Consider the following 27,285-nt stretch of genomic DNA (forward strand, 5'->3'; position numbering starts at 1 on the left):
ATCCATGAGGAGAATCTCTAGTATAATCTATATACGTAATATTATAACATTAAGAAATAATGGAATCCCAAAGATCATCATACAATTTAAATGGTCATTACACACTATGTTGGAATAGTTGTATTCAGACACTCATTTATTAATATGGGATAAAATCAGTGCCTCTCTTATAATAATAAGAAAGAACTGCTTATTCTTAATTATTACAACTTACTAAACTAACTAATTATCAACACACTAATTCTGTTGGAACTGTTGGAACAAGATGCTACTATCGTCCATACATTACTATTATTGTTGGAACAAGATTCAACTATTGTCCATCTATTACTATTATATACGGTGTTAAAAGATGACACAAACTACAAAACCAGTAAGTTAAGAATCAAAGTGTCGTCGAAATTAACACCGTAGATAATAGTAATATATAAACAATAGTAGCATCTTGTTCCAACAGGATAAAAGTGGTTTTCCTGGCTAAGCATCGTCTTGAGTAATATGATCTAAATTTTTTGGGGTCACGGATTATGGGTTGAGTTTTTATTTCCATGAAGCTTGCCAAGTTCGTATCGCTAAGGAACTACGGCTGCACATCCATGAGACGCATAGGGTATTCTTCCTATGGAATCTAAAAAAAATATTTGAACTATGAAACAACGGCACCACAGATGATTAAGTAAGTAATTTGAACTTAAACAAAAAGAATATGTTTATATAATTGACACTATTAAAGTTCAAAACGCTAAATACGGATAGTGGACCATCAGAATGAAGAAAAGCGTTATATTGGTAGGCCTCGACTGAAATAGTAACGCTTTCTTTAGTAAATTACATAAAAGCTGAAAAGTTTGTGGTGGTCATGGAAGGTAATCCGCCCCCTAAGAAATCCAACATCATATGCATACCACCACCTCCACTGTACTCATCAACATCTTGTGGTAATACTTGTGATACGCTGTCCAAGAACCATACCTTATCTTTTATTTCTGTGGTATAACCTCTTAGCAGCTTATAATATGATTTCATTATTCTCATGGCGCCTAGATCTCCTGTCATTAATAATGCTAGAAACGTCCTATCTAAAAGAGCAGGGAATGAAAAGACTCTTAACATGAAATCTAATTGATTTTTTTCACGATGCAATTTGTCTAGATATGCTAATGTTATCAAATACGGAGAATCAATTTCTACAGGATATAGATCTGCTATACCTTCGTCGAAGCACACCAGTTCCGATATTGTATTGTTATTGCTGTTGTTAACACCACTATTACTACTGTCATTATCGTTGGTATTGTTACTTTGATTGACTACGGCTTCTCCCAAATCACTCAAGTCCACAGAAATTAAATTATAAAACTTTGAAGTTTCTGATAGGGGCCATACTGCCGTTAGGATAGTCACAGCACCTTTGACGTGGAAAATCCATGCAGTGGGTGAACTACTCGAGGCATTTGCCAATGAATCCAAAATCAATATTAATGCACTTGCCACTAAAGCGTCGGTATTATCTTCAGAAATTTCCAAGACAGCCTCCCTTAATAATCTTAATGCTTCTAAACGGTGATTAGATACATAATTGTCCAAGCCAGCTTCAGTTCTTGATAAATGAGTGGCACTAAAGGCCAGAATCGTATGCATTAAGAAGGGGAAATGGAAAGCCAAATCAGGAATGTATGTACTCCACACTTCCGGGCCGGAAATGCCAGCTTCAGTTATGGTGTGCCATACTTCGGTACAGTAGTGATGAAAAAGTTTCAAATCTATCAAGTTTAGGTTTGATTTTCTGGATAAGCCAACTAATTCAGGAATTAGATGTGAAGTCGATGATGTGTTTGAATGAGGGGAGGAATGCTGGTGTGCGTGAGAGTGTGAAGAGCGTGGAGATAAAGTTTCCGAGTGTGACAATAGATCACCCATTGGTGATGTTTTTAGGGTGGGAGAATTCCTCAGAGAAGCTCTATTGTCCGTTATAGACAAAAGTGATTTCGTAGAAGTTCCATTAGATATTCCTGTCGAAGGGGATGCAATTGTTTGATCTATTGTAGCTTTTGTCAACGTGTGTGTGGGACTCATTGAAAGACTTGTATTGTCAATCATCAAGTTTTTGCTGTTGGAGAGCGTATCAGAACCGTTTACTTTATTATCGTTTTCTCGAAGTGGGTTGTTGTCTGAGTGGACGATATTTGTGTTGGTATTGTCCAGCGGATTCTTTGTGAATTGTTTGTTTTTACTCTCTTGTTCTTGTTGCATATTTGCCAACGCTTCTTCTGCCGTGCTGACTTTGATGGCTCTATTGTTAGATGTGGCAAACTTGCTTAACCCAAATAACTCTTGAAACTCGGAAGCAATTCCGTTAGCAGCGCCGGATGGAAATAAAGTATTGAAACTCTTCATATTGAAATTCAATCCCATTTTATTCAATTGTGCCAACTGGTCAAAGGGAAGATTATTGAACGGGGATTGTGTTCCTGGCTGTTGTGGTAGTTGCGATTGTTGTTGTGGAAGCTGCGACTGCTGCATTCCACTTGTTATAGAATTTAACCTCCCTGGTGATAATAAGCCGTTAAGGCTGCTCGACAAATTCATAGCTGTTGATTGAAAACTTGGCGTTATTGGAACATTCAAAGGCGAATTTCCCGGTATGGTCATGTTTGCATGGTTATTGTTGTTCATTGTATTCGACACGGCTTGGGTTAAATTGTTGTGTAGTTCGCTACCACCGTTTGTATTACTGTTAGTATTACTATTGCTGTTGTTTACTAGATTTGCCAACAGATGCGGTAATAAAAGAGTTTCCATATTGTTGGATACCGACGGAGCGATGTTAGTTGGCGCATTAGCCTGCTCGTCAGTGCCTACATGCGGTAATAACTGCTGCTGTAGTTGGACGTGCTGTTGCTGACGAAGTTGCTCTTGCTCTTGTTGATGGTAAAGCTTCTGTTGCTGTTGGTGTAATAGGATTGTATTACCATTTAAATGCTTCCTGTCCATTCCATCTTCGATGATGGTACCAAATTTTGATGTCGAAGAATCTTTTCTTCTTCTTGGTTGTATGGGACTATACACACATTCCAATTTCATGTTTGTACATTTCTTACAAAACGGCTTGCCTTCATCACATTTCACTCTTCTCCTTTTACAATTGTCGCAACCAGTCTTGGACTTGTTGTGGAACTTGCGTTTGCCCGTCGAAGTCTTGCTTACTCTCTTACCTCCAATCTCAATCAACTCAGCGTCCCTTTCCTGCCCAGCATGCTCATCGTCTGTAGATGTCATTTTTTTTTTAAATGAAGATCTATGGATAAACGAATGTAAACCTTAAATGAAAACCCTTTGACTTGGCTTCTTTGTATTATGTAAAGAAAAAGGCTGAAAAGAAATGCTATTCGTGCCTTTGAAAAGTGGAGGTCGTAGTTGTTGCTCTTTGGAAAATAACTGATCACGGTGACTAGCCTTGATAGATGATGTAATCGTTAATGCAGGGAACCCTTGCTTTTCCCCAATCATAACGGAAAAAACAAGGGGAAATAAACTATTAGTTAGTACGAGTTCGTTAAGTTAAAAAAGGCTATAAAAATTCGATGAACGAATGGTGACGGCCACCGTCTATTGTTCAAAGTTGCCTTCGGTGAACCTATCGAGCGCGCTCGTTTGAATTTTCCCACAACGAAAACGAGGAACGAGTCACACAAAGGTGTTTTCGGTCTTGTCGCTTGGAACCGGCTGCTTTGAAGCGATTGTTGAATTGGATGTACAAATGGCAGGACGACTCCTGCTGCTTGGCGGATCTTGGTACGGTGTGGGCTGCGGCCACCATATCAGATTACCTAACGAGTGTTTCACATTACTTAATTTTTGTTGTTTTTTTTTCAGTTTCAAGTTGGCTCTTAGAGTTGAACGGTCTGATGTACGTAAACATAAAAAATGATATAGGATGTAAACATAGAGTTGCGGAAAAGATTTTCGACGTAGTTAAATGTAGTAGTGCCTGACGGGGTGATGTGGAAAACCTCACCCTTTTGTAGAATGTAGGTAGCTGTTTTAATCTTCCGTACTCTTTTAGAATATCACCTGCTAGAAATAGTTTTAGTACTGCTAGCGCCGCTTCTTTCCTTCCAACGAGTGAAGTCCATAGGGTATTTCACATCTTTGGGCAGTGATTTATGTACTAAACACCCAGCCTACGTATGTATGTTACCTATTTATTTCTACGAAGGAATGCTAAAATTATTCGCAATTCTTAGTAAGTTACCTTGCAATCAAAAAGCTTCTTTGAGGACCGCTCGTCAAACACACGTCTAGACGTAGGATCGATTATAAAGCCTATCAGATGCTCAATAAAGTAGGTATATGCTGAAAGCGCCATGGGTTTATGTGTGGCTTACGCTGTCCCAAAAAAAAAAGCAGGCAAATTTTGTCGAGCATTGCCAATTTAATGTAAAGACTGGCAAGAGACAAAACATTTTGGGGGAGATCGAGACGTTTACAAGCGAACAGGGAGTGAGGTCTGCTTTTCTGAAATGCTTGATAGAAAACGCCCAATCTTGTCAGAACGTCATTAGCTTGCGCCTCACCATATATGGTGATCTCGATCTCAGCATTCTCAAGCTTGTTTTCATGAAACATCGCACACGATGTTGTAAAGGCGTCTAATTATTTGATTTTAAAGTTACGCGGTTTCATATTCATGTCTACTGTATGCACCGAATATGTTATATAACAGCGGCAGTAGAAAGCAGGGCTCTTATGTTGACGAGGACTGGGCTGGTAAACAGACGAAGACGTAGTAGTAAGACTGGTGAATTTCGCGTTCGCTATTGACGGGTGAGAAGCCAAACATTCGCGAATGCATGCGGTACGGCTCAACAACTCGTTTTCTTCTTTCATTCATGTGCCCTGAGCAGACTCTAAACCGACTCTGAACACTGGCAGTACTGATGTGAAACAAATCTAAACAAAAACAACACTGAGCGAGATGAATACAACGATAACAAAGGGATAGGAGGTGTATATAAAGATTTAGATATAGATCGAAAAAAGGGCATATACTAACATGACTATAAAATGGTACACTTTTTACTTTTCTTGATAACAGGAGGCTCTAACGCAGCCACGATAGCCTCATCAAACACGTTCTTCAAACCACGTTGTGTTAGTGCCGAACATTCGACGTATTTTACAGCCTTTAATTCTCTTGCTAATCTGGAACCTTGTTCTGGTGTAATTGGACGTAATCTTTGTCTTTGTAGTTTCTCGATGATCACTTTGTCATCTCTTAAATCGATTTGCGTACCAACGACTAGGCATGGCACACCAGGACAATGGTGATGTACTTCAGGGAACCATTTTTCTTTAACATTTTCAAAGGAAGGTGGGGAAATTACACTGAAACAAACCAAAAAGACATCAGTGGAAGGGTACGACAAAGGTCTCAATCGATCGTAATCCTCCTGACCGGCAGTATCGAACAAACCTAGCGTGTACGGCTCATCACCGATCATCACGGTTACCGCATAGTTATCAAACACTGTTGGAACATAGTCGGCTGGAAATTGATTCGTTGTATAGGAAATTAATAGACATGTTTTACCAACGGCACCATCACCGACGACAACACATTTTAGAGTCTGCATTTTATGAAAGCTAGTACGTTTCTTTTTATTTTGTGAGCCTTGTTCTCTCTAGTTTGTTTATTACCTGTCTCTTTCAAAGTAGAACGGGAAAATAAAGAACGAATATGATTTCTTGCGATAAAGGGACTTGTTGCAAAAAAAAATGACGGATTAAAGAAGATCAGAAATATATTTTTTGGTATGCCTAAAATCTAGTTAATCAAAACAGTTCTCCTGTACTCTTTCCAAAACCTTGTCGAACATCGATCAATCAACCTTGTTTGCTTTTTTTTATCACTTTACTTTTTCCCATATCTTGTTTCATTTTGAATGGCCCTGAACATTTTAGGTTACCCGCTTATGGTAGATACCAAAATCAAAAACGACAGTAATGCGATATGCAGGCTATGATATGTTGCAATCTGCTGAATATGTTTGTCCAATTGCATACAATATGCTGCTATCAAATTCTGGGATTAATGGATTAAAGTGCAAAAAAAAGTATGAGTTGAAAAAAAAATAAAAAAGAGAAAGTGCTCGAGGTGGGGATTGAACCCACGACGGTCGCGTTGCTTTAAAGACCTGTTTGAAAGGTCCTCGGCACAGAAACTTCGGAAAACCGAATGTTGCTATAAGCACGAAGCTCTAACCACTGAGCTACACGAGCATTTTCGAAATAAGTGAAAATTGCCTAGCGATACATACCGCCGAAAAAATGCTTCCTTCAGAAAAATTACTCTTTCGAGTTTTTGCTTATTTCCATTCCGTCCGACGGTACAAGAGTTAGTGCCACCACCGGAAGAGGATGATCAATGCAAATATCTCCATGATATGGGCAAGGAAAGGTCTCGTTGAAAGATGTTCAATACTTACATGCACACACATATATATATAGATATATGGATTGATCGGCACTATAAAAGCGCTTAATCCATAGTATATACTTCATATCAAGAAAGGAAAATAAACGTAAGCTTTTTGTATCGCGGGACCTACAATTTATTCATTGCCTGATTTAGTGCGTTCACCGCATTGTATACATCTGCAAATGTATTATACAAAGGTGCGGGTGCCAACCTGATCACATTGGGTCTTCTTGCATCGCCAATAACACCATGATCGTGCAAATACTGGAATACCTTAGACATGATGCCCTCTTCACCAGTATCTGAATCAAAGTAAAGAGATAATTGGGCACCATGGTCTTCATCTTTGGCCGTTGGAGTTAGTAATGTAAAGAAGTGTGGTAATTTCTCCATCTTAAAAGGATGCTTGTAGTACTTGGATGCTTCCAATAACTCCACCATATAATTTGTCAATAGCAAGGATCTTTTGCGGACTTCACTGATACCATCAAACTTAGCAAAAATTTCCAATGAACTCTTCAATGCGACCGTATCAATGACGCTCGGGTTAGATTGTCTAAATCCCAATGCTCCTGGAATTGGTTCGAAATTCTCCAACATTTGGAATCTCTTAGAAGCATCGTTACCCCACCAGCCAGCTAACCTTGGCAAATGTTCTTTAGTAGGGTCAGGTGTAGTGTGCTTCGAATGAACAAATAAGCCACCAATAGCGCCGGGTCCAGAATTTAAGTATTTATACGAACACCAACAAGCAAAGTCAACACCCCAATCGTGTAGCTGTAATGGAACGTTTCCTACAGCATGTGCCAAATCCCATCCGACCAAAATACCTGGGAATTGGTGTGCAAAAGAAGTTATTCGGCCAATGTCAAAATATTGCCCTGTATAATATTGTACACCCGGTAAACAAACTAAAGCTAATTTATCCTGGTTCTCTTCTATAATGTGCAAAATATCTTGTGTTCTAATATAAGTCTCTCCCTTGCGTGGTTCGACCTGAATAAGAACATTCTCAGGTTCCGAAATTCCATGTATTTTACATTGATTATAAAACGCATAATAATCAGATGGAAATGAACCCTTTTCAAAAAGAATTTTAAATCTTTTCTCGGTAGGTTTGTAAAAAGTTACCAACAAAGAATTCAAATTTGTAGTAAGACTGTTCATTGCTGCGACCTCATTTTCCTGTGCTCCCACAATGGGAGCCAACAAAGGCAGAATAGGTAAGTCAATGTTTACCCAGGGAGTCTTGCCCTCGGATTCTTTAGGATGACAAAAATGCGACTCCACAGCACAGTTGCTCCATGCATCCAATTCCGCAATGATTGAATCTCTGGTTGATCTGGGCATTAACCCCAACGAATTCCCGCATAAGTACGTCACTGGCGAATTGTCGGACGATATTCCCATGGATTTAAACGTAGGTATGTTAAATTCATCCTTAAGAGTTTCTGGATATTTTTTATCCAATTTCAATGCTTCTTCCATGGCTTACTTGGTTGTTTGTCAAATGCTTAGAATTAAAAGTATATTTATTTATAATATATGCTGTCTTATTTTGTAGGTCAATTATTATTATTTTTTCAAGCGCAGTCACCTACTAAAAACGACGAGAGGCCGTTGGGCGCTCGTCAATACTGATAACCGATGTAAAAGAACGCGTTGCATTCTCTGGTGGGTGGAAGACCTGAGGCGTGGATGATATTGATTGATCGTACAATGCAATATGACTTCCGAATGCTACCATGTCACTATTTCAAAAGCTTTTTCTTTTACACGTTCACTTGCCCTTTGATATAGGCGTTTCTGGTACTTGAACGCTCACGTTTGCTTCGTCCGAGTATGTAGGGAGGATGGAGCATAGCGGGTCTGTAACACTCTCCTCTTGTTGAACGGCATGCTTTGCCGACTTAGGCAAGACGTTTTTTTTTTTGTTTTCGAGTGGCGGGTTGTGTGCTTGTCGAACATTTGCGAAATGTGTTTCTAATTCCGTCACTGTTATTATTTTTGCTCTTTTCTGTAGCGGTTGATTCGCGCTATGCTCCACCTTTTTCGATGAATCCCACTGCTTTGTTTGCGGTTTTATGTTTATCTTGGATGATATTTCGGACAATGTCATGTGGTGCCTTTCTTTAATTTTTGCGCCTACTAGGTCGAAGGTATATTTGCTGACGTTCCATTTAATATCGGTGTCATTCTTCTCTAAAAATTTCATACCGGAAAATATGATCGCTTTTATTCGCAAAATACCTTCTTCTTTGAGTGATCCTTTCTCGGTCGATAAAGGACAACCGATTATATTGTTTACCATGTTGGGGGAGTTGTACACGAGATCGTCGTTAAAGTCAGTTAGTGCAAAATTTATACAAGAGAACTCTCTAAACATAATGTCTTCCTCAAAATAATAAGTTCTTCTCGGCCTATGGTTCGATAAGCACTTTGGGTAATTCAAGGGACTATTCATCAAATCGTTGAGTAATGAGGCCAATGAAGTACAAAACTTCCTGTGCCGATGAGCATATTGTAAAATAGATCTATATGACTTAATCCAGCATATTAGCAAACGAATAATCGCTAGATATTGAAAATTCTCCACATTTTTCTGCCATGCAGGTTTGACCACTACATCTATTACACTGACAATAAAATCGAAGCTGAAATCCAAAAAGGAAACTTGACATTTACTCAAATTAACGTATTTGAGTTTCCTCCTTTGTTCTTTTCCTTCTTCATTTGTAAACATAAGGTCAAAAAATCCCATCATGGTAGCCAAAATTTCAAGTATAGCGTTCGTATGTCCCAAATGATGTTCTGATACAGCAGCTTGTAAATGATCTCTTAGCAGCCAACGGTCAGGGGTGCAGGATACGCTCGATAAAGCTGGAACCATGATATGCTCTAATGTTGTTAGAAGCTGCAAGATAATACGATTTTCGAAAAGAAGTCGTTTCCCTTTTGGATGTTTTGGTAAAGATTTTTTTAATTTCTTCATTAAAAGCTTCCTCTCAGGGAAATCAGGAATTAAGATGAGACCTTTTAAACCTTTCAACGCATACTTGGACGGAATCCTCACTAATGAACCTCGTACCAATTCAAAGAGATATGACGAAAGCTTTCCGGTGTTCTGGTAAATTTTGGCTAATTGTAGGTAAGTATCTCCAACGGATGGGAGACAGAGTGAGGCGATGGTTAGGTACCTAATAGATTTTTTGAAGTCTTCAACCCTCTTGGGTTTGTCGGTTGGTTCGTCTAGGATTGCTTTGTAGGAATGCGTAGAACCTATATTAATCAAACATCTTTGAAACGAAATCACGATAGAAAATTTCAACGGATTCGTTGCATCTAATACGACTTTTTTGTTTGTTCCTTGAACTAAGTTCAGCTTTGTAAAAATGTCTGGTGGAACCACTGAATTCATATCATATCTCGCAAAGAAACATTCGATGATATCATAGTAATACCGATGTGTAGTTTTGAAAAAGAACACCATTTTCTTATGGAATTGTCCGAATAGCCTGAACCGATGTCTGCTGTCTAATCGCACGATTTTGAAGAACCAGCACTCGAACCACTGAAAGACAGGCTCGTGAATTTGAGACCACAAAAGCTTCAGCAGCAACGGTATCACGGTATCATCAATATGATCGTAGTTTTTCTTACGATGCATTTCCTCTTGTCTCAAAAGCAGTAGTTCAAGAAGTTTTCTGAATTTGTGATGTATGCCGGCTAGGAAGCATCCGAAGGTGATATATGCATCTTCATCGTATATATGGCCTGATGTCAGATGATCATCTACATGCACACGGACGTTCTTGAACAGTGACCTCAGATATTCTTCGTTAACTTCTTCATTATCCATTATCTACTACAGCACACATGTGTACTAGGGTGCTCAACCGGCTCGATTGCTTTGTTGTCTTGAGGTGTGGCTATAAAAGACGATTGTGTTACTAATATGTTTACGTTTTCCATGTTTTTGAAATAGGATAATAGCGTAAACGCGAAAACAAAAAAAAAAAACGGAACACACGAAGACTAATTAGCAGCTACAAGTAAAGAGGGCATCGCTCGACGAAAGTGGTAGCTGTGCGTTTCCTTTGGATATAGAAAGCAGGACTACTAAGGAGAATGAAAGTACTATGTGTAGCCGAGAAGAACTCCATAGCGAAGGCGGTTTCACAGATCTTAGGAGGTGGCAGATCTACATCAAGGGATTCTGGCTATATGTATGTGAAGAACTATGATTTCATGTTCAGTGGGTTCCCGTTTGCAAGAAACGGGGGCGACTGTCAAGTGACCATGACTAGTGTTGCGGGCCACCTGACAGGGATCGATTTCAGCCATGATTCGCACGGGTGGGGGAAATGCGCAATCCAAGAGTTATTCGATGCGCCACTGAACGAGATCATGAATAACAACCAGAAGAAGATCGCAAGCAACATCAAGCGAGAAGCCAGGGACGCAGACTACTTGATGATATGGACGGATTGCGACCGTGAAGGGGAGTACATCGGCTGGGAGATATGGCAAGAGGCCAAGAGAGGCAATAGGCGCATAGAAGACGACCAGGTATACCGGGCGGTTTTCTCGCATCTGGAAAGACAACACATACTGAACGCAGCAAGAAACCCAAATAGGTTGGACATGAAGAGTGTGAATGCCGTGGGGACGCGGATCGAGATCGATCTTCGAGCAGGTGTTACGTTTACCAGGCTGTTGACAGAAACGCTGCGGAATAAACTAAGAAGCCAACCCGTCACAAGCAATGATGGCGGTAGAACCCGCAGTGGCAAGAACGACTCACAGGTCGTGTCGTATGGTACGTGCCAGTTTCCGACGCTGGGATTTGTCGTCGACAGGTTCGAGAGAATACGGAATTTCGTACCGGAGGAGTTCTGGTACATCCAGCTGGTGGTAGAAAACAAGGACAGCGGCGGGGTGACGACCTTCCAGTGGGACAGAGGCCACCTATTCGACCGACTAAGCGTGCTGACGTTCTACGAGACATGCATCGAGACCGCTGGTAACGTGGCAAAAGTGGTCGACTTKCGGTCTAAGCCCACATCGAAGTACAGACCGCTGCCCTTGACCACCGTGGAGTTGCAGAAAAACTGTGCCCGGTATCTGCGACTCAATGCCAAACAGTCGCTGGACGCGGCGGAAAAGCTGTACCAAAAAGGGTTCATATCGTATCCCAGAACGGAAACCGATAGCTTCCCGCAGGCAATGGACCTGAAGACCCTGGTGGAGAAGCAGGCGCAACTAGATCAGCCCAACGCGGGCGGCAAAACCGCATGGGCAGCATATGCGGCATCGCTGCTTTTGCCTGAAAACACTAGCGGCAACCGTTTCAAGCCTCCACGAAGTGGCACCCATGACGACAAGGCGCATCCTCCAATCCACCCCATCGTCAGTCTGGGACCAGACGCTAACGTGTCCCCCACCGAAAGAAGAATATACGAGTATGTCGCAAGACACTTCCTGGCATGCTGCTCAGAGGACGCCAGGGGCCAGTCCACAACCCTGGTGCTGGACTGGGCCGGCGAGCGGTTCACCGCCGCCGGCCTCGTGGTCCTCGAGAGGAACTTCCTCGACGTCTACCCATGGGCACGCTGGGAAACCACCAAGCAACTGCCGCGCCTGGAACTGCACGCGCCTGTGGACATCGCGAAGGCCGAGATGAAGGCAGGCGCCACGGCTCCACCCAAGCCCATGACCGAAAGTGAGCTCATCATCCTCATGGACGCCAACGGCATCGGCACAGATGCCACCATCGCAGAGCACATCGACAAGATTCAGGTACGTAACTACGTCCGCAGCGAGAAGGCAGGCAAGGAAACCTACCTGCAGCCCACCACCCTAGGCGTTTCCCTCGTGCACGGCTTCGAGGCCATCGGCCTCGAAGACTCCTTCGCAAAGCCCTTCCAGCGCCGTGAGATGGAGCAAGACCTGAAAAAAATCTGCGATGGGCACGCCTCCAGGGCAGAAGTCGTATCTGACATAGTCGAAAAGTACAGGAAGTACTGGCTCAAGACGAATGGCTGTAAGAATACCCTGCTGCAAGTTTATGACCGCGTTAAGACATCCATGTAGCGGCCCGTAACTGCATATGACCGCTCTCTCCGTATGCGCATCGCGGTCTCGGCGCCCGTGCCTGCCGTCTACCACCCACCGCCCGCCACAGACGTGGCCGCACGCCGCATAAGTGCATTCCTGCCGCAGCCTTAACCAGCATACCTGTGCCCGGCGGCCAAACGCATATGGAAAGCTTAAGAGAGCCGATGAGCAACGCATGTACGGGATGTCGCCATCGGCTGGAATGCGCTTGGCAGCAAAGGGCGTTTTTCTGCAGGTTGCATATATTGGTTTATATGGAAGACGGTAGGATTCATTCAAGATGTCTGCTAATTGTCTGCTAATCAGCTAATATAACTTATTTGGGTAGTCAAGTGGAGAAAAGGAAGAAAAAAAAAAAGGCGAAAATTTGCGGACGCTATTGTATTGTCGTTTCTTTTTCTAAGTTTGGTATATATGTACAGGCTATAATCTCTCAAAGCATCGAAGTCATATTCTTCTCTCTTCCCACTTCCCTTTTACAGATTTGATGTTGGTTCCTTTATAGATTGAACAAGCTACCAGACAAAGGACTCTAAATTCATTGCATTACTACATATACATCGATCATGAGTTTCAGAGCTAAGATCTCAGGTTTCGGTGCTAAGGTCTCGAAAGGTTTGAGATATCTGGAAATTCCTGTTCAGGATAGGGACTCCATCAGTTTTTTAAAGAATCCGGATTTGCAGCCTATTAAGGCGGAAAATCAAACATGGGGTTTCTGGTCTAATTTCGCATATTGGGGGGTTATGTCCTTTTCCGTTGGTACCTGGATTAGTGCCTCGTCTGCATTAAGTGTCGGGTTAAGTTATCCAGAGACTATTGGTACGTTTATTGTCGGTGATGTGTTGACTATCGTATTCACCTTGGCCAACTCGAGTCCTGGTTACGACTGGAAGGTCGGTTACACTTTGACTCAGAGATTTGTTTTCGGTATCAATGGTTCCGCTTTCGGTATCATCATCAGAGTCTTAATGAGTATTGTCAATTACGGTTCCAACGCTTGGTTGGGTGGTCTTTGTATCAACATGATCTTAGATTCCTGGTCTCATCACTATCTGCATTTACGTAACACTTTGTCCTCCAGTGTCGCCATGACCACTAAAGAGTTGATCGGATTTATTATCTTCCACGTCCTCACTGCCTTCTGCTACCTAATGAAGCCTTACCACATGAACTACATTTTGATTTGGTCATGTGTGGCCACCTTTTTCTCCATGCTGGGTATTGTGATCTATTTGACCCACCATGCTGGCGGTGTTGGTGACTTGTTCACGTCCACCGAATCCACCGCCACCGGTTCTACTAAGGCCTGGGCTTGGGTCTACATGATTTCGTACTGGTTTGGTTCCGTCTCTCCAGGTTCCACCAACCAAAGTGATTACTCGAGATTCGGTTCTTCCCAAACCGCCATCTGGCTCGGTACCATCTGTGCTCTATTGATTCCCACCACTTTGATTCCAGTCTTTGGTGTCATTGGTGCTTCCACTTCCGAAAAGCTATATGGTACACAATTGTGGATGCCTATGGATATTTTTGACTACTGGTTAAAGGAAAACTATTCTTCAGGTGCCCGTGCCGGCGCCTTCTTCTGTGGTGTTTCCTTCGTCATGTCCCAAATGGCCTACACCATCTCTAACTGTGGTTTCGCTAGTGGTATGGATTTAGCCGGTTTGTTGCCCAAGTATGTCGATATCAAGAGAGGTGCTATTTTTACCGCGTGTATCTCCTGGGCTTGTTTGCCATGGAATTTCTACAACTCTTCGTCTACTTTCTTGACTGTCATGAGTTCTTTCGGTGTCGTTATGACTCCTATTATCTCTGTCATGATCTGCGATAACTTCTTGATTAGAAAGAGACAATACTCTATCACCAACGCCTTTATTCTAAAGGGTGAATACTACTTCAGCAAGGGTGTTAATTGGAGAGCAATCGTCGCTTGGGTTTGTGGTATGACTCCCGGTTTACCTGGTATTGCCTGGGAAGTCAATAACAATTATTTCCACAACACTGGTATTGTTAACTTCTTCTACGGTGATTCATTCTTCTCATTCTTGATCTCTTTCTTTGTTTACTGGGGACTGTGTCTACTCTTCCCTATCAAGATCGTTGTCAAACACGATGACAAGGATTACTACGGTGCATTCACTGACGAAGAAGCAAGAAAGAAGGGCATGGTTCCATTCAGCGAAATTTCTGAAGAAGAAATTGCTGCTTACACATTAGGTGAAGGATACACCACTGGTCATGAATTCAGACCTGACGGATCCGACGAAGAAGTGCCTGAATTGGCCAAGACTAGCTCTGAAAACACCAACGAGTTTGAAATAGTTCACCAAAAGCAAGATGAAAAAAATTCTTCCACCGCCAGTGAAAGAGCCAACTAATAAAAAAAAGAAAACATTATAAAACACTTAAAATACCAAAGAAAAAACTTTATCCTTATCTCTTAATAGCTTCATGCACTAATTCATTTTTACCACAAGATTTTTTCTTCGTTCTCTTTTTTCATCATTATCAGCTCTTCTCATTCAAACAACCATGTACAATAGATATATAAATCAAATAATTTGAACCAAAATAGCAATTTTCATCATATTTACAAAGACTCTTTCTATCTCTCTCTATTATTTGCTTTTTCTTTTGTTTCCTATCTTGTCTTTTGGCATTTAAAACATTTGCTAAGGGGAGAAGCTACGGCCCGTCCAGACCAAACTTACTCCCAGCCACTCATTTCCATTATTTCTTTCTTCTTTCACTCTCCCGTTTATAGTTGTTATTTGTTTTTGGCCCAGCGCTCTTAGTGCTTGACTTTTGAAATTTCACTTGTTTCCAGTACCGGCTAGTAATTCGAAATTTTGCTCTTGAAACTCACGAGAACTACAAACACAAAATATAGGTAAGTGAGACACAGTACCCCCAGCACAAAACCCACGGTCGTTGGTATATTGGAACCTATATACAAAAACAAGTCCAATGACTGATTCGGGACCAGAGTTCAGTAAGGAGGAACACTCCAATTCTCCGAGCAAGCAACACACAAGAAATAACAGCATACCCAAAAATACGAAGTTGAGTAACATATCGAATAGCTCACCTAAGAGACTAGCAGACAAATATGACAAAAGAAAAAGTGATTTCTCAAAGGGCTTCCTTCCGCATAACATTTCAAGGACACCAAGGAGAAAATATACCTACATTCTAGTTCTCACTTCACTAAATGGAACCTTTGAAAGGAAGCACGTAATGGTACCATTCAAACCGGACGGGCTGAAGTTGGGGAGACCTGTTGCTAACAGCAACAATAACTCCAACTCATCGCTCAGGGGCGGCAAGAGACTAGATTCACACGCCTTTTCCCAGGTTAGGTCCGATAATGGTAATTTCGATTCAAGAGTACTTTCCAGAAATCATGCATTGTTGAGTTGTGATCCCCTTACGGGGAAGATATATATACGAGACTTGAAATCTAGTAACGGCACATTCATTAATGGGCACAGAATTGGTTCAAATGACGTAGAAATCAAAGTTGGCGACGTGATAGACCTGGGAACCGATATAGATACGAAGATTGAGCATCGTAAGATAAGTGCCACAGTGGAAGAGCTCTTCGTACAGCCTTTGCTAGAAGCACCAATCCCTCAAGAAGACCTTGATGTTCATGACTGTGGTACGATTTCAAAAAGAGAAGAGGCTGCTGCTATAACAAGTTATATATATGGTGATTCCAACAACCTGGAGTTGGAAGAAGTTATTTTAGGTTCCGAGACAGAAATACTCAGTGGAATTTTCATCAATAATTGTATTGGTACAAGCAGCACGTTATCCAACGTAATAAAGACATTAGCAACTGAAATCTCGTTTTCCAAATACGACAATTCTAAGCTACAGTCCATGGAAAACTTTTTAATTAGTTATACAACTCACCTGGAATACACAAATAAACTTTTGGTGGAAAAAAATGACCAGCAATTAGTAAAGTTACAAAACGGATTACGAAGGAAGCTATCAGAAAAATATGAAAAAATCATAGAACAAAACAGAAACCAAATAAAACAGTTAGAAAGAGATCATATGTTCTCCAAGAAATCATTCGAAGTCAAAAAAAGAAGAAGCAATGAAAAACAGAGGAATATCGAACGGGAAATAGAAGACTTGAAGACCAGGTTAGAAGTCGAACGATATAAGAACTCACAAATACTGAAAAAGAACAAACTAAAAGGGCAAGAACCCTTAACTGCATCCAAGAAAAATAAAGACGCACATGATACAAAAAGTGTTCCAGGCGTGAATCCCAACGATGTTGGTAGATTTAGCATCAAAAAATCATTAAGTGATCACTTGACGTTATTGACATTTGGAACAATTTCCATTGGGATCATAGCTATCGTGTTCAAATTCTTCACTCCAAGCTAGCATCCTAAACATAAATATACTCCTCCTTCGGAGTCAAAGGTTAATGTATACATAGGCGTATATACGTATACATATAATAGATATTCACAAGTAAATGTTGAGCATTGTCCAAGTTCAAGAGAGTATGGCAGTTCTTATTCATTTCACTGGTTGTTTTTTAGTGTATTGATGTCATCAATTTGCATTCTTTCCAAGGTCTTTATCCCCAGCAGTTTTGTCATTTCTTTAACGAAACTAATTGCTATACTTTGTACATCGACATGGGCATCGGGTTGTTGCTCCTTGACTGAAGTCGTTGAGGTGCTCTTCAAACCACACATTTCGAAATTGTTCATGTACGATAGATCAGTATTGACGTTTATTGCTACTCCATGCGATGTTATAGAACGTCTGACGTGTACTCCAATGCTGGCAATCTTCTTTTTGCCATTTTCAACCCAAACCCCAGTTTCCTTAGTCGTTACAGCATCTAAGTTCAAGGATTTACCAGAATCATTGCTCATTTTTGTATCCATTAATGTTTTGATAGTCGCCTGTTCGATACATGAAACCAAGCATTTCGCAGGGAAATTGTGGAATGTCTTTAAATCCAAAATAATGTAAATAACAATTTGGCCTGGCCCATGGAATGTTACCTGTCCACCTCTTTCAACCTGAACGAATCTTGGTTTCGGATTATTCTTTTGCGTTTCTGGAATAAAACTTTCATAGCTAGCTATTTGATCTGGTGTCATAGTTTTCTTGATTCTTTTCCCACCAGTATACGTTGGTTCAAACTCAAATGTTAATATTATTGGGTTGGGTTTCATTGCCATAATATTGTCCAGTATCTTTTTTTCGCTGTCGTTTATCGTTGCTGTGCCTTTGTGCTCTTCATCCAATTGAATAAGTTTCCTCTCRATCTTGGATTGGATGTCCTTGATATCTAAGTTTGCTCTGACGAGCTTCTCCTGTATTTCCAGACCTTCTTGAAAGGGTATTCTTTGTGTGAATTGTAGATGTCTGAGGATTTGTGCAGATGGTTTTATAGGATGTGTCATTTCCTTAAAGGCAAAGGATTGCGTGCTAAAGCACCGCCACTTATAGGCATTAAAAGTTCTGTACGCCGATCGCTGAATGTATCTCGACATCAATTGGAACTTACAGTAACGTAATCGAGTCTTACCATAAGGGCCTTCCGTTCGTCCTTTTAATGAATGTGCATAATTCTTAATGCGGTGTATAGTAGACCCGATATCAATACTTTTTCAACAAGTGTTGAAGTGAGAACAACTAAAAGATAAAGGAAAACGAGAAGAACGCCTCCAATCCTGCAGTGTTTAAAGTGACTCTTCAATTATTGCCAATGTCCCTAAATAACATAACATTTTGTGTGTCACAGGACCTCGATATTCCCTTGAAAGTGAAAATTAAATCATTGGAAGGTCAGAAACCTCTTTTGAAGCCATCCCAGAAACTTCTGAACCCTGAACTTTCATTGGTAGCGTCCAATGTGTTTCCTCATAGCGATCTAGTTGTATCATTACAGGTGTTCGATAAGGAAAGAAATAGAAATTTGACGCTTCCAGTATACTCACCGTATATTCCTTTTAAAAATTCTAGGACTTGGGATTATTGGTTAACTTTGCCCATACGCATAAAGCAATTAACGTTTAGTAGTCACTTGCGTATAGTTTTGTGGGAATATGACGGGTCTAAGCAAGTCTCATTCTTTCAATTGGAGACAAGCATTTTCAATCCGGTGGATTGTGCGCTAAAGAGAGGGTTTGAATCATTAAAGTTTTGCTATGATATCATTGACCACTGTGAAGTAGTTACTGATAACAAAGATCAAGAAAATTTAAATAAATATTTCCAGGGTGAATTTGCAAGACTTCCGTGGCTTGATGAAATCACAATAAATAAGCTGAGAAAACAACGTGAAAAAAGGACCTGGCCTCAGGGTATTTTTATACTAAATCTAGAGTTCCCCATGTTGGAACTTCCTGTTGTGTTCACTGAGAGAGAAATCATGAATACCCAAATAAATATCCCGACTTTGAAGAACAATCCTGGGCTGAGCACCGACTTACGAGAACCAAATAGGAACGATTCTCAAACCAAAATTTCTTTGGGAAATAAATATCACTCTACTCTGAAATTTTACGACCCTGACCAACCTAACAATGATCCAATAGAAGAAAAGTACAGGAGACTAGAAAGGACGTCCAAAAATGCAAATTTGGATAAACAAGTGAAACCCGACATTAAGAAAAGAGACTACTTGAATAAGATCATCAACTATCCTCCAGGCACGAGGTTAACCGCGCATGAGAAGGGTTCCATATGGAAGTATAGATATTACCTCATGAACAATAAAAAAGCGCTCACAAAATTATTACAAAGTACAAATCTGAGAGAAGAATCGGAAAGAGTAGAAATCTTGGAGTTGATGGATTCATGGGCCGAGATTGATATAGATGATGCTTTGGAACTGTTAGGCTCAACATTCAAAAATCTTTCGGTTAGATCATACGCTGTAAATAGGCTTAAAAAAGCATCTGACAAGGAATTAGAACTGTATCTATTGCAATTGGTAGAAGCTGTCTGTTTCGAAAACCTTTCTACTTTTTCCGACAAATCTAATAGTGAATTTACCATTGTAGACGCAGTTTCTTCGCAAAAGCTGTTGGGTGATTCCATGTCACTTTCAACATCACATGCTAATCAAAAATTACTGAAGTCCGTTTCAAGCGGTTCTGAAATCTCCGGAACCGAATCACTACCCATTGTGATTTCGCCTTTAGCCGAGTTTTTAATTAGGAGAGCATTGGTGAACCCTAGATTGGGGAACTTTTTTTATTGGTATTTGAAATCTGAATCAGAAGACAAGCCTTATTTAGATCAGATTCTAAATTCCTTTTGGAGTAGATTAGATAAAAAATCTCGGAATATACTAAATGATCAAATCAGATTAATCAACATACTTCGAGAATGTTGTGAAGTCATTAAAAAGCTAAAGGATACCACAGCCAAGAAGATGGAGTTGTTAGTACATTTACTAGAGACAAAAGTTAGGCCACTAGTCAAAGTACGGCCAATTTCTTTACCACTAGATCCAGACGTGTTAATATGCGACGTCTCTCCTGAAACATCGAAGGTATTTAAAAGTTCTTTGTCGCCATTGAAAATAACATTTAAAACGACATTGAATCAACCATACCATTTGATGTTCAAAGTTGGCGATGACTTAAGGCAAGATCAGCTGGTAGTACAAATCATTAGCTTAATGAATGAGTTACTAAAGAACGAAAATGTGGACTTGAAATTAACGCCATACAAGATCCTAGCTACGGRGCCACAAGAAGGTGCTATTGAATTCATTCCTAACGATACATTAGCTAGTATACTAAGCAAACATCATGGCATTCTTCCTTATCTAAGGCTTCACTATCCCGATAAGAATACTGAACTGGGCGTACAGGATTGGGTACTAGACAACTTTGTCAAATCCTGTGCTGGTTATTGTGTTATCACATACATTTTAGGTGTGGGAGATAGACATTTAGACAATTTACTAGTCACCCCAGATGGGCATTTCTTTCACGCAGACTTTGGTTACATTCTAGGCCAGGACCCTAAACCCTTTCCACCTTTAATGAAACTTCCACCTCAAATTATAGAAGCATTTGGAGGTGCGGAATCATCAAACTACGATAAATTTCGTAGCTACTGCTTTGTGGCATACTCAATTTTAAGAAGAAATGCGGGATTAATTTTAAACCTATTTGAATTAATGAAAACGTCGAACATACCAGATATCAGAATAGACCCCAATGGTGCCATCTTACGTGTAAGAGAAAGATTCAATTTGAATATGTCCGAAGAAGATGCCACGGTGCATTTCCAAAATCTAATCAATGACAGTGTAAATGCTTTACTACCTATCGTGATCGATCACTTACATAACCTTGCTCAATACTGGCGGGCTTAATTGATAAATAATAAATCGCGATTCTTCAGTGGACTTTGTTCTACCTACTAAGGACATATACATATCATTTCAACAATGCATGCAATAAAATAACGATACTTTGTATTATTTTTGTATTTTTATTTCACAGTTACAAAAAAAACAAAAATCAGGTTATATATTAGTTTTTCATAATCTTGCAAAATTACGCCTCCCTTTAGTATAACATTAATAACTATGTGGATTTGATAACTCAACGCTTTAATAGACAACAAATACGAAACTATAAAGGCAAGATTAGCATTGAATGCTTATTCTGTACAATAGAATAGTACTGGATGTCATCTCATATTAAAAATCTCATGTCGGCAGGGTCGTATTTCGATACACTACCAAATGAGGCCCATGATTTTAGGAAACCCACCGCTATGGTAGTAACGACGCAACTAACGATTGCTACCTTGTTGGGCCTTTTTGCCTTACTTTCATTCTCTATTCTGTTGAAGAAGTGGCCAAGATTGTATGCAAGCAGAAGGTATAAAGATGAGGGAAATCTTCGATTACCATCCTGGAATCAGTCAAGTTTATTTGGTTGGCTGGCCGTCTTATATAGAATAGGGGACGAACAAATTTTGGAATATGCAGGTTTAGATGCGTATGTGTTCTTAAGCTTTTTCAAAATGTGCATTAAGCTAGTTTCCATTTTCTGTTTCTTTTCCTTATGCGTTATATCTCCAGTGAGGTATCATTTTACAGGAAAAATTGATGATGGTAACGATGATGATGATAAATCTTTCATACGTCTAGTGAAAAGAGTTATGGAGGGAAGCGGCGATGATGATGGCCACTCAGCTCCTGAACGTACGAATGTGTACCTCTGGATGTATGTTATTTTCACATATTTTTTCACCTTTATAGCAATTAAAATGATGGTCGCCGAAACAAAGCATGTTGTGAATACTAGGCAAGCATACCTTGGCAAACAAAATACCATTACTGATAGAACAATTAGACTGTCAGGTATTCCAATAGAGCTTCGTGATTCGGATGCTCTAAAGACAAGAATTGAACAGCTGAAAATTGGTACTGTGTCATCAATCACTATTTGTCGAGAATGGGGTCCCTTGAATAGGCTATTCCATTGTCGGAAAAAAATCCTCAGAAACTTAGAACAGAAGTACGCAGAATGTCCAAGCGAGCTACGTACTCGACAACCATCCTCAGAGAATTATCGTTTAACAGGAACACAGCAAAATAACGTGCCTTCACATRAAGGAACAACCCCATCAAACGATCACAATGAGGACGATGGTGTACTATACTCTCAAATTTCTTTGGGAGAAAGACCGAAAATGAAAACTGGATATCGTGGTATGTTCGGAAAGGAGGTGGATGCTATAGAATATTTAGAGCAGCAACTAAAGTTTATTGACCTAGAAATTACAGAGGCAAGAAAGGAACACTACTCTGCAACACCTACCGCATTTGTGACAATGGACTCTGTAGCTAACGCCCAGATGGCGGCACAAGCTGTGTTAGACCCTAGGGTACATTATTTTATAACCAGGTTGGCACCTGCACCTCATGATATTAAGTGGGACCACGTTTGCCTTTCTAGAAAGGATCGTTTAACAAAAGTTTATTCCACTACTGTATTCATAGGACTTTCAAGTTTATTTTTGGTTATTCCAGTGTCATACCTAGCCACTTTACTGAATTTGAAAACCCTTTCAAAATTCTGGCCAAGTGTGGGAAAGTTGTTGAAAGAACATCAATGGGCCGCCAACATCGTGACCGGTTTAGTACCAACTTATATTTTTACTTTGCTCAACTTCGTCATTCCTTACTTTTATGAATATTTGACTTCATACCAAGGTTTAGTATCATATAGCGAAGAGGAGATTTCACTTGTTTCCAAAAATTTTTTTTATATTTTTGTTAATCTTTTCTTAGTGTTCACGTTAGCAGGTACCGCATCTAATTATTGGGCGTATCTCAGTGATACTACAAAAATCGCCTATCAACTTGCTACATCGGTCAAAGAGTTCTCATTGTTTTATGTTGATTTAATCATATTACAAGGTATTGGTATGTTCCCCTTTAAGTTGCTTTTGGTTGGTAGTTTAATTGGCTTCCCATTAGTGAAAATCCAAGCTAAAACTCCTAGACAACGGAACGAACTCTACAATCCACCCATTTTTAATTTTGGATTACAGTTACCACAGCCGATTTTAATTCTGATTATAACACTAATTTATAGTGTTATGAGTACAAAAATTCTGGCATCGGGGTTGGCGTATTTTATCATTGGATTCTATGTTTATAAATATCAATTGATCTTTGCGACAGATCATTTGCCTCATTCGACAGGGAAAGTATGGCCTTTAATTTATAGAAGAATTATCGTTGGATTGCTATTGTTCCAGTTGACCATGGTAGGTACACTGACAGGGTTTGAAGGAGGATGGGTTTTGTCATCCTGCCTCTTCCCCCTACCAGTGATAACATTATGTTTCCTATATGATTTTGAAAAGAACTACTTGCCTCTATCGCAATATATTGCATTAAGTTCGATTCGAGAGTACGAAAGAGATAATTCTCTGGTTAGCTCCATCAGCGGCGAAGAATCTTATGCTTACCCTTACGCTGTGAGTGAACTAGAGGGTCCGATGCTAGACTAAAATACCACAAAGGTATATATATATGGATATATTTTTATATTTTGTTATTGGACGAAGAAATAGTATTTATTTATTTTTTGATAAGAGTATTTAATGCTTAGTTCCTTCTATGGTCTTTCATAAAAGTAAATAAGTTCCTGATTTCTGTAGTAGTAACATAAACTCTTGGCATATTAAATTTTTTATAATGGAAAAGTTGAATTTGGCCACAAATAATATAAGTACTGGCTTAACTAAACAGTACCGTACGAACGAAACAGTTATAAAGACTTTTATGATGCTCCAGTAGGAGAGTTTAGTAACAATTTTTAGTGATTCGATGATGTAAAAGTTGGCCACCCACTTTATAATGCTCATTGAAATGAGGGTATCATAAGGCCAAATTAACATTAAAATGGGGAAAATTTTGGCCCCATATGATAACAGGATCGTATAGGATATGATGTCCTTCGAATAAACAAAGTTCTGGCCCCAGTGCAGCTTTTTTAGTATGAAGCGCCGAGTAAGTGTGTGAAATAATGAAACATCAAGGATACAATAACTTGCGAAGTAAAGGTACTGTAATGATGGGCTCCAGGTAAACACTTTACTTGTGATGGTGTTACGCATTATGGTCGAGTCCCATTTGAAAGTTTCTGGTAAGTTCTTTGAAAGCATAATAAGTTTACCGTCATTATTGTTACGGTTCATATAGTAAATGTATTTACTCTCCTCGGTGACCCACGTTAAATAAATCTCAAATGATAATAGCAAAAGCCAGAGGCGGTTCAATCTATCAAATTTACAAAACCAGTTCTTGAAATTAAACATTAGAACTTGCATACGATCATACAAAGATTGGCAATTTTTTAACGTTTTTCCCTTTGGATATTTTGCTAGATGCAATTCCAAAGAGTTGAATACCAAATGCCTATATGCACCTGGTTTCAACAATAAAAGATCAATGAATAACAGGACATTGTCAATCTCCACATATTTATCCACTATCTCTTGGCAGAATGGACAGTCTGTCAACTGTATGTGGTCATTTGAGTACACCGTATAGAGGGAATCTACAGGCTGCATACACGTTATGCATATCATTCTTTACCGCAACTAATATCTACTGTTTATAATGCTTCATTCGTTCGCAATCTTACGAATCTCCCTATATAAATAAGAAGGCAGAATCCTTCAGCTTTAATTTTACTACTTCAAATCATAAATAGCCACATTAGTTAATACAGTTTAGCCCGCTGTCTGAAAATTGAAAAAATAATGAGAAAAATTTTGCCAAAATTTATAGATGATGAGCTGAAAGATCAGGCAAGAGAGGCCAAGCAACCAAAAGCAGGTGAAGCATTTACACTGCAAACAAGTACTTAATCAAGTGTACTACTAGACAACAATAACATGTCGCGCGTTGGTACTATGGTGTTAGGGCCTGCAGGTGCAGGCAAAAGTACATTCTGCAATTCTATCATATCGCACATGCAAACCATAGGACGAAGAGCTCATATTGTGAACTTGGATCCTGCTGCAGAGGCCACCAAGTACGAATTTACTATTGATATTAGAGATTTAATTTCTATAGATGATGTCATGGAAGAGATGGATTTGGGCCCCAATGGTGCGTTAATATATTGCTTCGAATACCTTTTGAAAAATCTGGATTGGCTTGATGAAGAGATCGGGGATTTCAATGATGAATATTTGATCTTTGACTGTCCCGGTCAGATTGAACTTTACACACATATCCCTGTTTTACCCAACATAGTACGTCATTTAACCCAACAATTGAATTTCAACCTTTGCGCCACATATCTTTTAGAAGCGCCATTTGTGATAGACAGTTCGAAATTCTTTAGTGGTGCACTGTCCGCCATGTCGGCGATGATATTACTAGAACTGCCCCACATCAATGTGTTGAGTAAATTAGATTTGATAAAGGGTGATATTAATAAAAGAAAACTGAAAAGATTTCTGAATCCCGATGCAATGCTAATGATGGAAACCGATGGAATGAATCAAGAATCCAATCCTAAATTTTTACGTTTGAACCAGTGCATAGCTAATCTTGTTGACGATTTTGGTATGGTTCAATTTCTACCCTTAGAGTCCAATAATCCTGACAGTATAGCTACCATATTATCGTATATTGACGATATTACACAATGGGCAGAAGGACAAGAACAAAAGGAGCCCGATGACCAAATAGATGTCGAAGAATAGTTATAGATAGTATATACGTTTAATTCATATGAAAAGTTGAAAACTTTTTGTGGCCACCATTCAAGAGTCAGGGAAAACACTATTTTCTATTGGTTTATATATTTTATAAAAAAAAAGGAGCTTAAATCTATTTAATTCTTTGTCTTGGACCACCTGGAGATTTCTTGTTTCTGGCAGTTAGGATTTCAACACCATGTTCGGTGACTAACAGAGTATGTTCGAATTGTGCACTCAATTTACCATCTTGAGTGGTAGAAGTCCAGTCATCAGGCCAGGTCATGTCCTTCCAGGTACCTTCGTTAATCATTGGTTCGATCGTGAAAACCATACCAGGTTTCATAACACCGGGTGTTCTGTTCTTAGCGTAATGTGGAATATTTGGGGAACAATGGAAAAACTCACCAACACCATGCCCACAGTAAGTTCTCACTACAGAACATTTGTTTTCAGTGGCATGTTTCTCAATGTAGTCACCCAATTCTTGGAAAGTGGTGCCTGGCTTACACATTTTGATGGCTAATTTCAAACATTCTCTTGATGTTTCAGTGGTATTTAAAGCTTCTTTAGAAATGTTATCGCCAACATAATAGGTTTCGTTCAAGTCGGCATGATAACCTTGATAGTATAGAGAAACGTCCAAGTTAACAATGTCACCTTCTTTCAATACAGTTTTGTCGGGCACACCGTGGCAGATAACTTCATTAACAGAGGTACAAAGAGATTTAGGGAAATTGTAGTAGTTCAATGGAGATGGGTAAGCACCTCTCTTGATGGTTTCGTTGTGGACAATTTCGTCTAATTCATCAGTGGTGATACCTGGTCTGACTTCAGCAGCTGCGGCGTCAAGGACCTCTCTACCGAGAATACATGCTTTTCTGATTTTTTTTAGTTGCTCCTTTTTATAAACAGGGATATTATTCAATCTGTCATTCCTTTGTTCAATGAGCGGTAATCCATTGGCAGCCCAATCCGGTTTAGGGATATCTTCAGGGACATATCTCTTTGGAGTCAAAGGATAGGAGGCCTTTAATTTACCAGAATACTTGAATTTGGGGAAAGGATCGTAAGCGCTCTTCGAATCGTCCTTACCATTGTGCAAGGCCTTGTGAGCCTTATAGTTGTTTTCATAACACTCCGTGTCACAAAAAACGGAAACAATACCTTGTTTCAAACAAATAGGACATTTCATCTGGGAGGAGGTCTCCTTACCACATTGCAAACCGGCACAATATATCGTGGCAGGGTGAGAGGCTTGCTCAGAGGCAGTTTCAGTCGTGGTTGCGGTGGTCATCGTACGCTTTTCTTCTTGGTTCCTGTAGCTGGAAAAGACAATAGCGTTCTTAAGATTAATAATAATAATAATAACAATAACAATAATGGCAGCTTTTTCTTTTTAAAAATGAAAAAAAAAAAAAAAACAAAAAAAAAAA

General features: G+C 39.8%; 13 protein-coding genes and 1 non-coding gene across 14 annotated transcripts; 6 read left to right on the top strand and 8 right to left on the bottom strand.

Moving 5' to 3' along the window:
• Positions 1-828: 828 nt before the first annotated feature.
• On the bottom strand, positions 829-3,279 carry ECM22 (Ecm22p; the record flags this gene model as incomplete). The annotated part of the gene is made up of 1 exon (XM_018366802.1): positions 829-3,279. The coding sequence occupies one exon, from the start codon at positions 3,277-3,279 to the stop codon at positions 829-831; it is 2,451 nt and encodes an 816-aa protein (XP_018220641.1).
• Positions 3,280-5,060: 1,781 nt separating this feature from the next.
• Positions 5,061-5,636, bottom strand: CDC42 (Rho family GTPase CDC42; the record flags this gene model as incomplete). The annotated part of the gene is made up of 1 exon (XM_018366803.1): positions 5,061-5,636. One exon carries the CDS (start codon positions 5,634-5,636, stop codon positions 5,061-5,063), a length of 576 nt encoding a protein of 191 aa, XP_018220642.1.
• A 513-nt stretch (positions 5,637-6,149) lies between these two features.
• DI49_3743 lies at positions 6,150-6,282 on the bottom strand. The gene is made up of 2 exons: positions 6,245-6,282; positions 6,150-6,186 (listed from the first exon to the last, which is right to left on the bottom strand). It is a non-coding gene; the product is annotated as a tRNA-Ile (tRNA).
• Positions 6,283-6,607: 325 nt separating this feature from the next.
• BNA5 (kynureninase) lies at positions 6,608-7,969 on the bottom strand (the record flags this gene model as incomplete). Its single annotated transcript, XM_018366804.1, has 1 exon — positions 6,608-7,969. One exon carries the CDS (start codon positions 7,967-7,969, stop codon positions 6,608-6,610), a length of 1,362 nt encoding a protein of 453 aa, XP_018220643.1.
• A 292-nt stretch (positions 7,970-8,261) lies between these two features.
• Positions 8,262-10,340, bottom strand: EST1 (Est1p; the record flags this gene model as incomplete). Its single annotated transcript, XM_018366805.1, has 1 exon — positions 8,262-10,340. The coding sequence occupies one exon, from the start codon at positions 10,338-10,340 to the stop codon at positions 8,262-8,264; it is 2,079 nt and encodes a 692-aa protein (XP_018220644.1).
• A 269-nt stretch (positions 10,341-10,609) lies between these two features.
• TOP3 (DNA topoisomerase 3) lies at positions 10,610-12,574 on the top strand (the record flags this gene model as incomplete). Its single annotated transcript, XM_018366806.1, has 1 exon — positions 10,610-12,574. One exon carries the CDS (start codon positions 10,610-10,612, stop codon positions 12,572-12,574), a length of 1,965 nt encoding a protein of 654 aa, XP_018220645.1.
• A 590-nt stretch (positions 12,575-13,164) lies between these two features.
• THI7 (thiamine transporter THI7) lies at positions 13,165-14,982 on the top strand (the record flags this gene model as incomplete). The annotated part of the gene is made up of 1 exon (XM_018366807.1): positions 13,165-14,982. One exon carries the CDS (start codon positions 13,165-13,167, stop codon positions 14,980-14,982), a length of 1,818 nt encoding a protein of 605 aa, XP_018220646.1.
• Positions 14,983-15,571: 589 nt separating this feature from the next.
• On the top strand, positions 15,572-17,011 carry FAR10 (Far10p; the record flags this gene model as incomplete). Its single annotated transcript, XM_018366808.1, has 1 exon — positions 15,572-17,011. One exon carries the CDS (start codon positions 15,572-15,574, stop codon positions 17,009-17,011), a length of 1,440 nt encoding a protein of 479 aa, XP_018220647.1.
• A 143-nt stretch (positions 17,012-17,154) lies between these two features.
• On the bottom strand, positions 17,155-18,141 carry LIP2 (lipoyl(octanoyl) transferase LIP2; the record flags this gene model as incomplete). The annotated part of the gene is made up of 1 exon (XM_018366809.1): positions 17,155-18,141. One exon carries the CDS (start codon positions 18,139-18,141, stop codon positions 17,155-17,157), a length of 987 nt encoding a protein of 328 aa, XP_018220648.1.
• A 215-nt stretch (positions 18,142-18,356) lies between these two features.
• On the top strand, positions 18,357-20,984 carry VPS34 (phosphatidylinositol 3-kinase VPS34; the record flags this gene model as incomplete). Its single annotated transcript, XM_018366810.1, has 1 exon — positions 18,357-20,984. One exon carries the CDS (start codon positions 18,357-18,359, stop codon positions 20,982-20,984), a length of 2,628 nt encoding a protein of 875 aa, XP_018220649.1.
• A 317-nt stretch (positions 20,985-21,301) lies between these two features.
• On the top strand, positions 21,302-23,644 carry CSC1 (Csc1p; the record flags this gene model as incomplete). The annotated part of the gene is made up of 1 exon (XM_018366811.1): positions 21,302-23,644. One exon carries the CDS (start codon positions 21,302-21,304, stop codon positions 23,642-23,644), a length of 2,343 nt encoding a protein of 780 aa, XP_018220650.1.
• A 117-nt stretch (positions 23,645-23,761) lies between these two features.
• Positions 23,762-24,727, bottom strand: ARV1 (sterol homeostasis protein ARV1; the record flags this gene model as incomplete). Its single annotated transcript, XM_018366812.1, has 1 exon — positions 23,762-24,727. The coding sequence occupies one exon, from the start codon at positions 24,725-24,727 to the stop codon at positions 23,762-23,764; it is 966 nt and encodes a 321-aa protein (XP_018220651.1).
• A 309-nt stretch (positions 24,728-25,036) lies between these two features.
• Positions 25,037-25,855, top strand: GPN3 (putative signal sequence-binding GTPase GPN3; the record flags this gene model as incomplete). The annotated part of the gene is made up of 1 exon (XM_018366813.1): positions 25,037-25,855. The coding sequence occupies one exon, from the start codon at positions 25,037-25,039 to the stop codon at positions 25,853-25,855; it is 819 nt and encodes a 272-aa protein (XP_018220652.1).
• Positions 25,856-25,982: 127 nt separating this feature from the next.
• Positions 25,983-27,146, bottom strand: MAP1 (methionine aminopeptidase MAP1; the record flags this gene model as incomplete). Its single annotated transcript, XM_018366814.1, has 1 exon — positions 25,983-27,146. One exon carries the CDS (start codon positions 27,144-27,146, stop codon positions 25,983-25,985), a length of 1,164 nt encoding a protein of 387 aa, XP_018220653.1.
• Between the last annotated feature and the right edge of the window lie 139 nt (positions 27,147-27,285).

This window comes from Saccharomyces eubayanus, chromosome XII, assembly GCF_001298625.1.
Source record: "Saccharomyces eubayanus strain FM1318 chromosome XII, whole genome shotgun sequence".
NCBI classification, from domain to species: Eukaryota; Fungi; Ascomycota; class Saccharomycetes; order Saccharomycetales; family Saccharomycetaceae; genus Saccharomyces; species Saccharomyces eubayanus.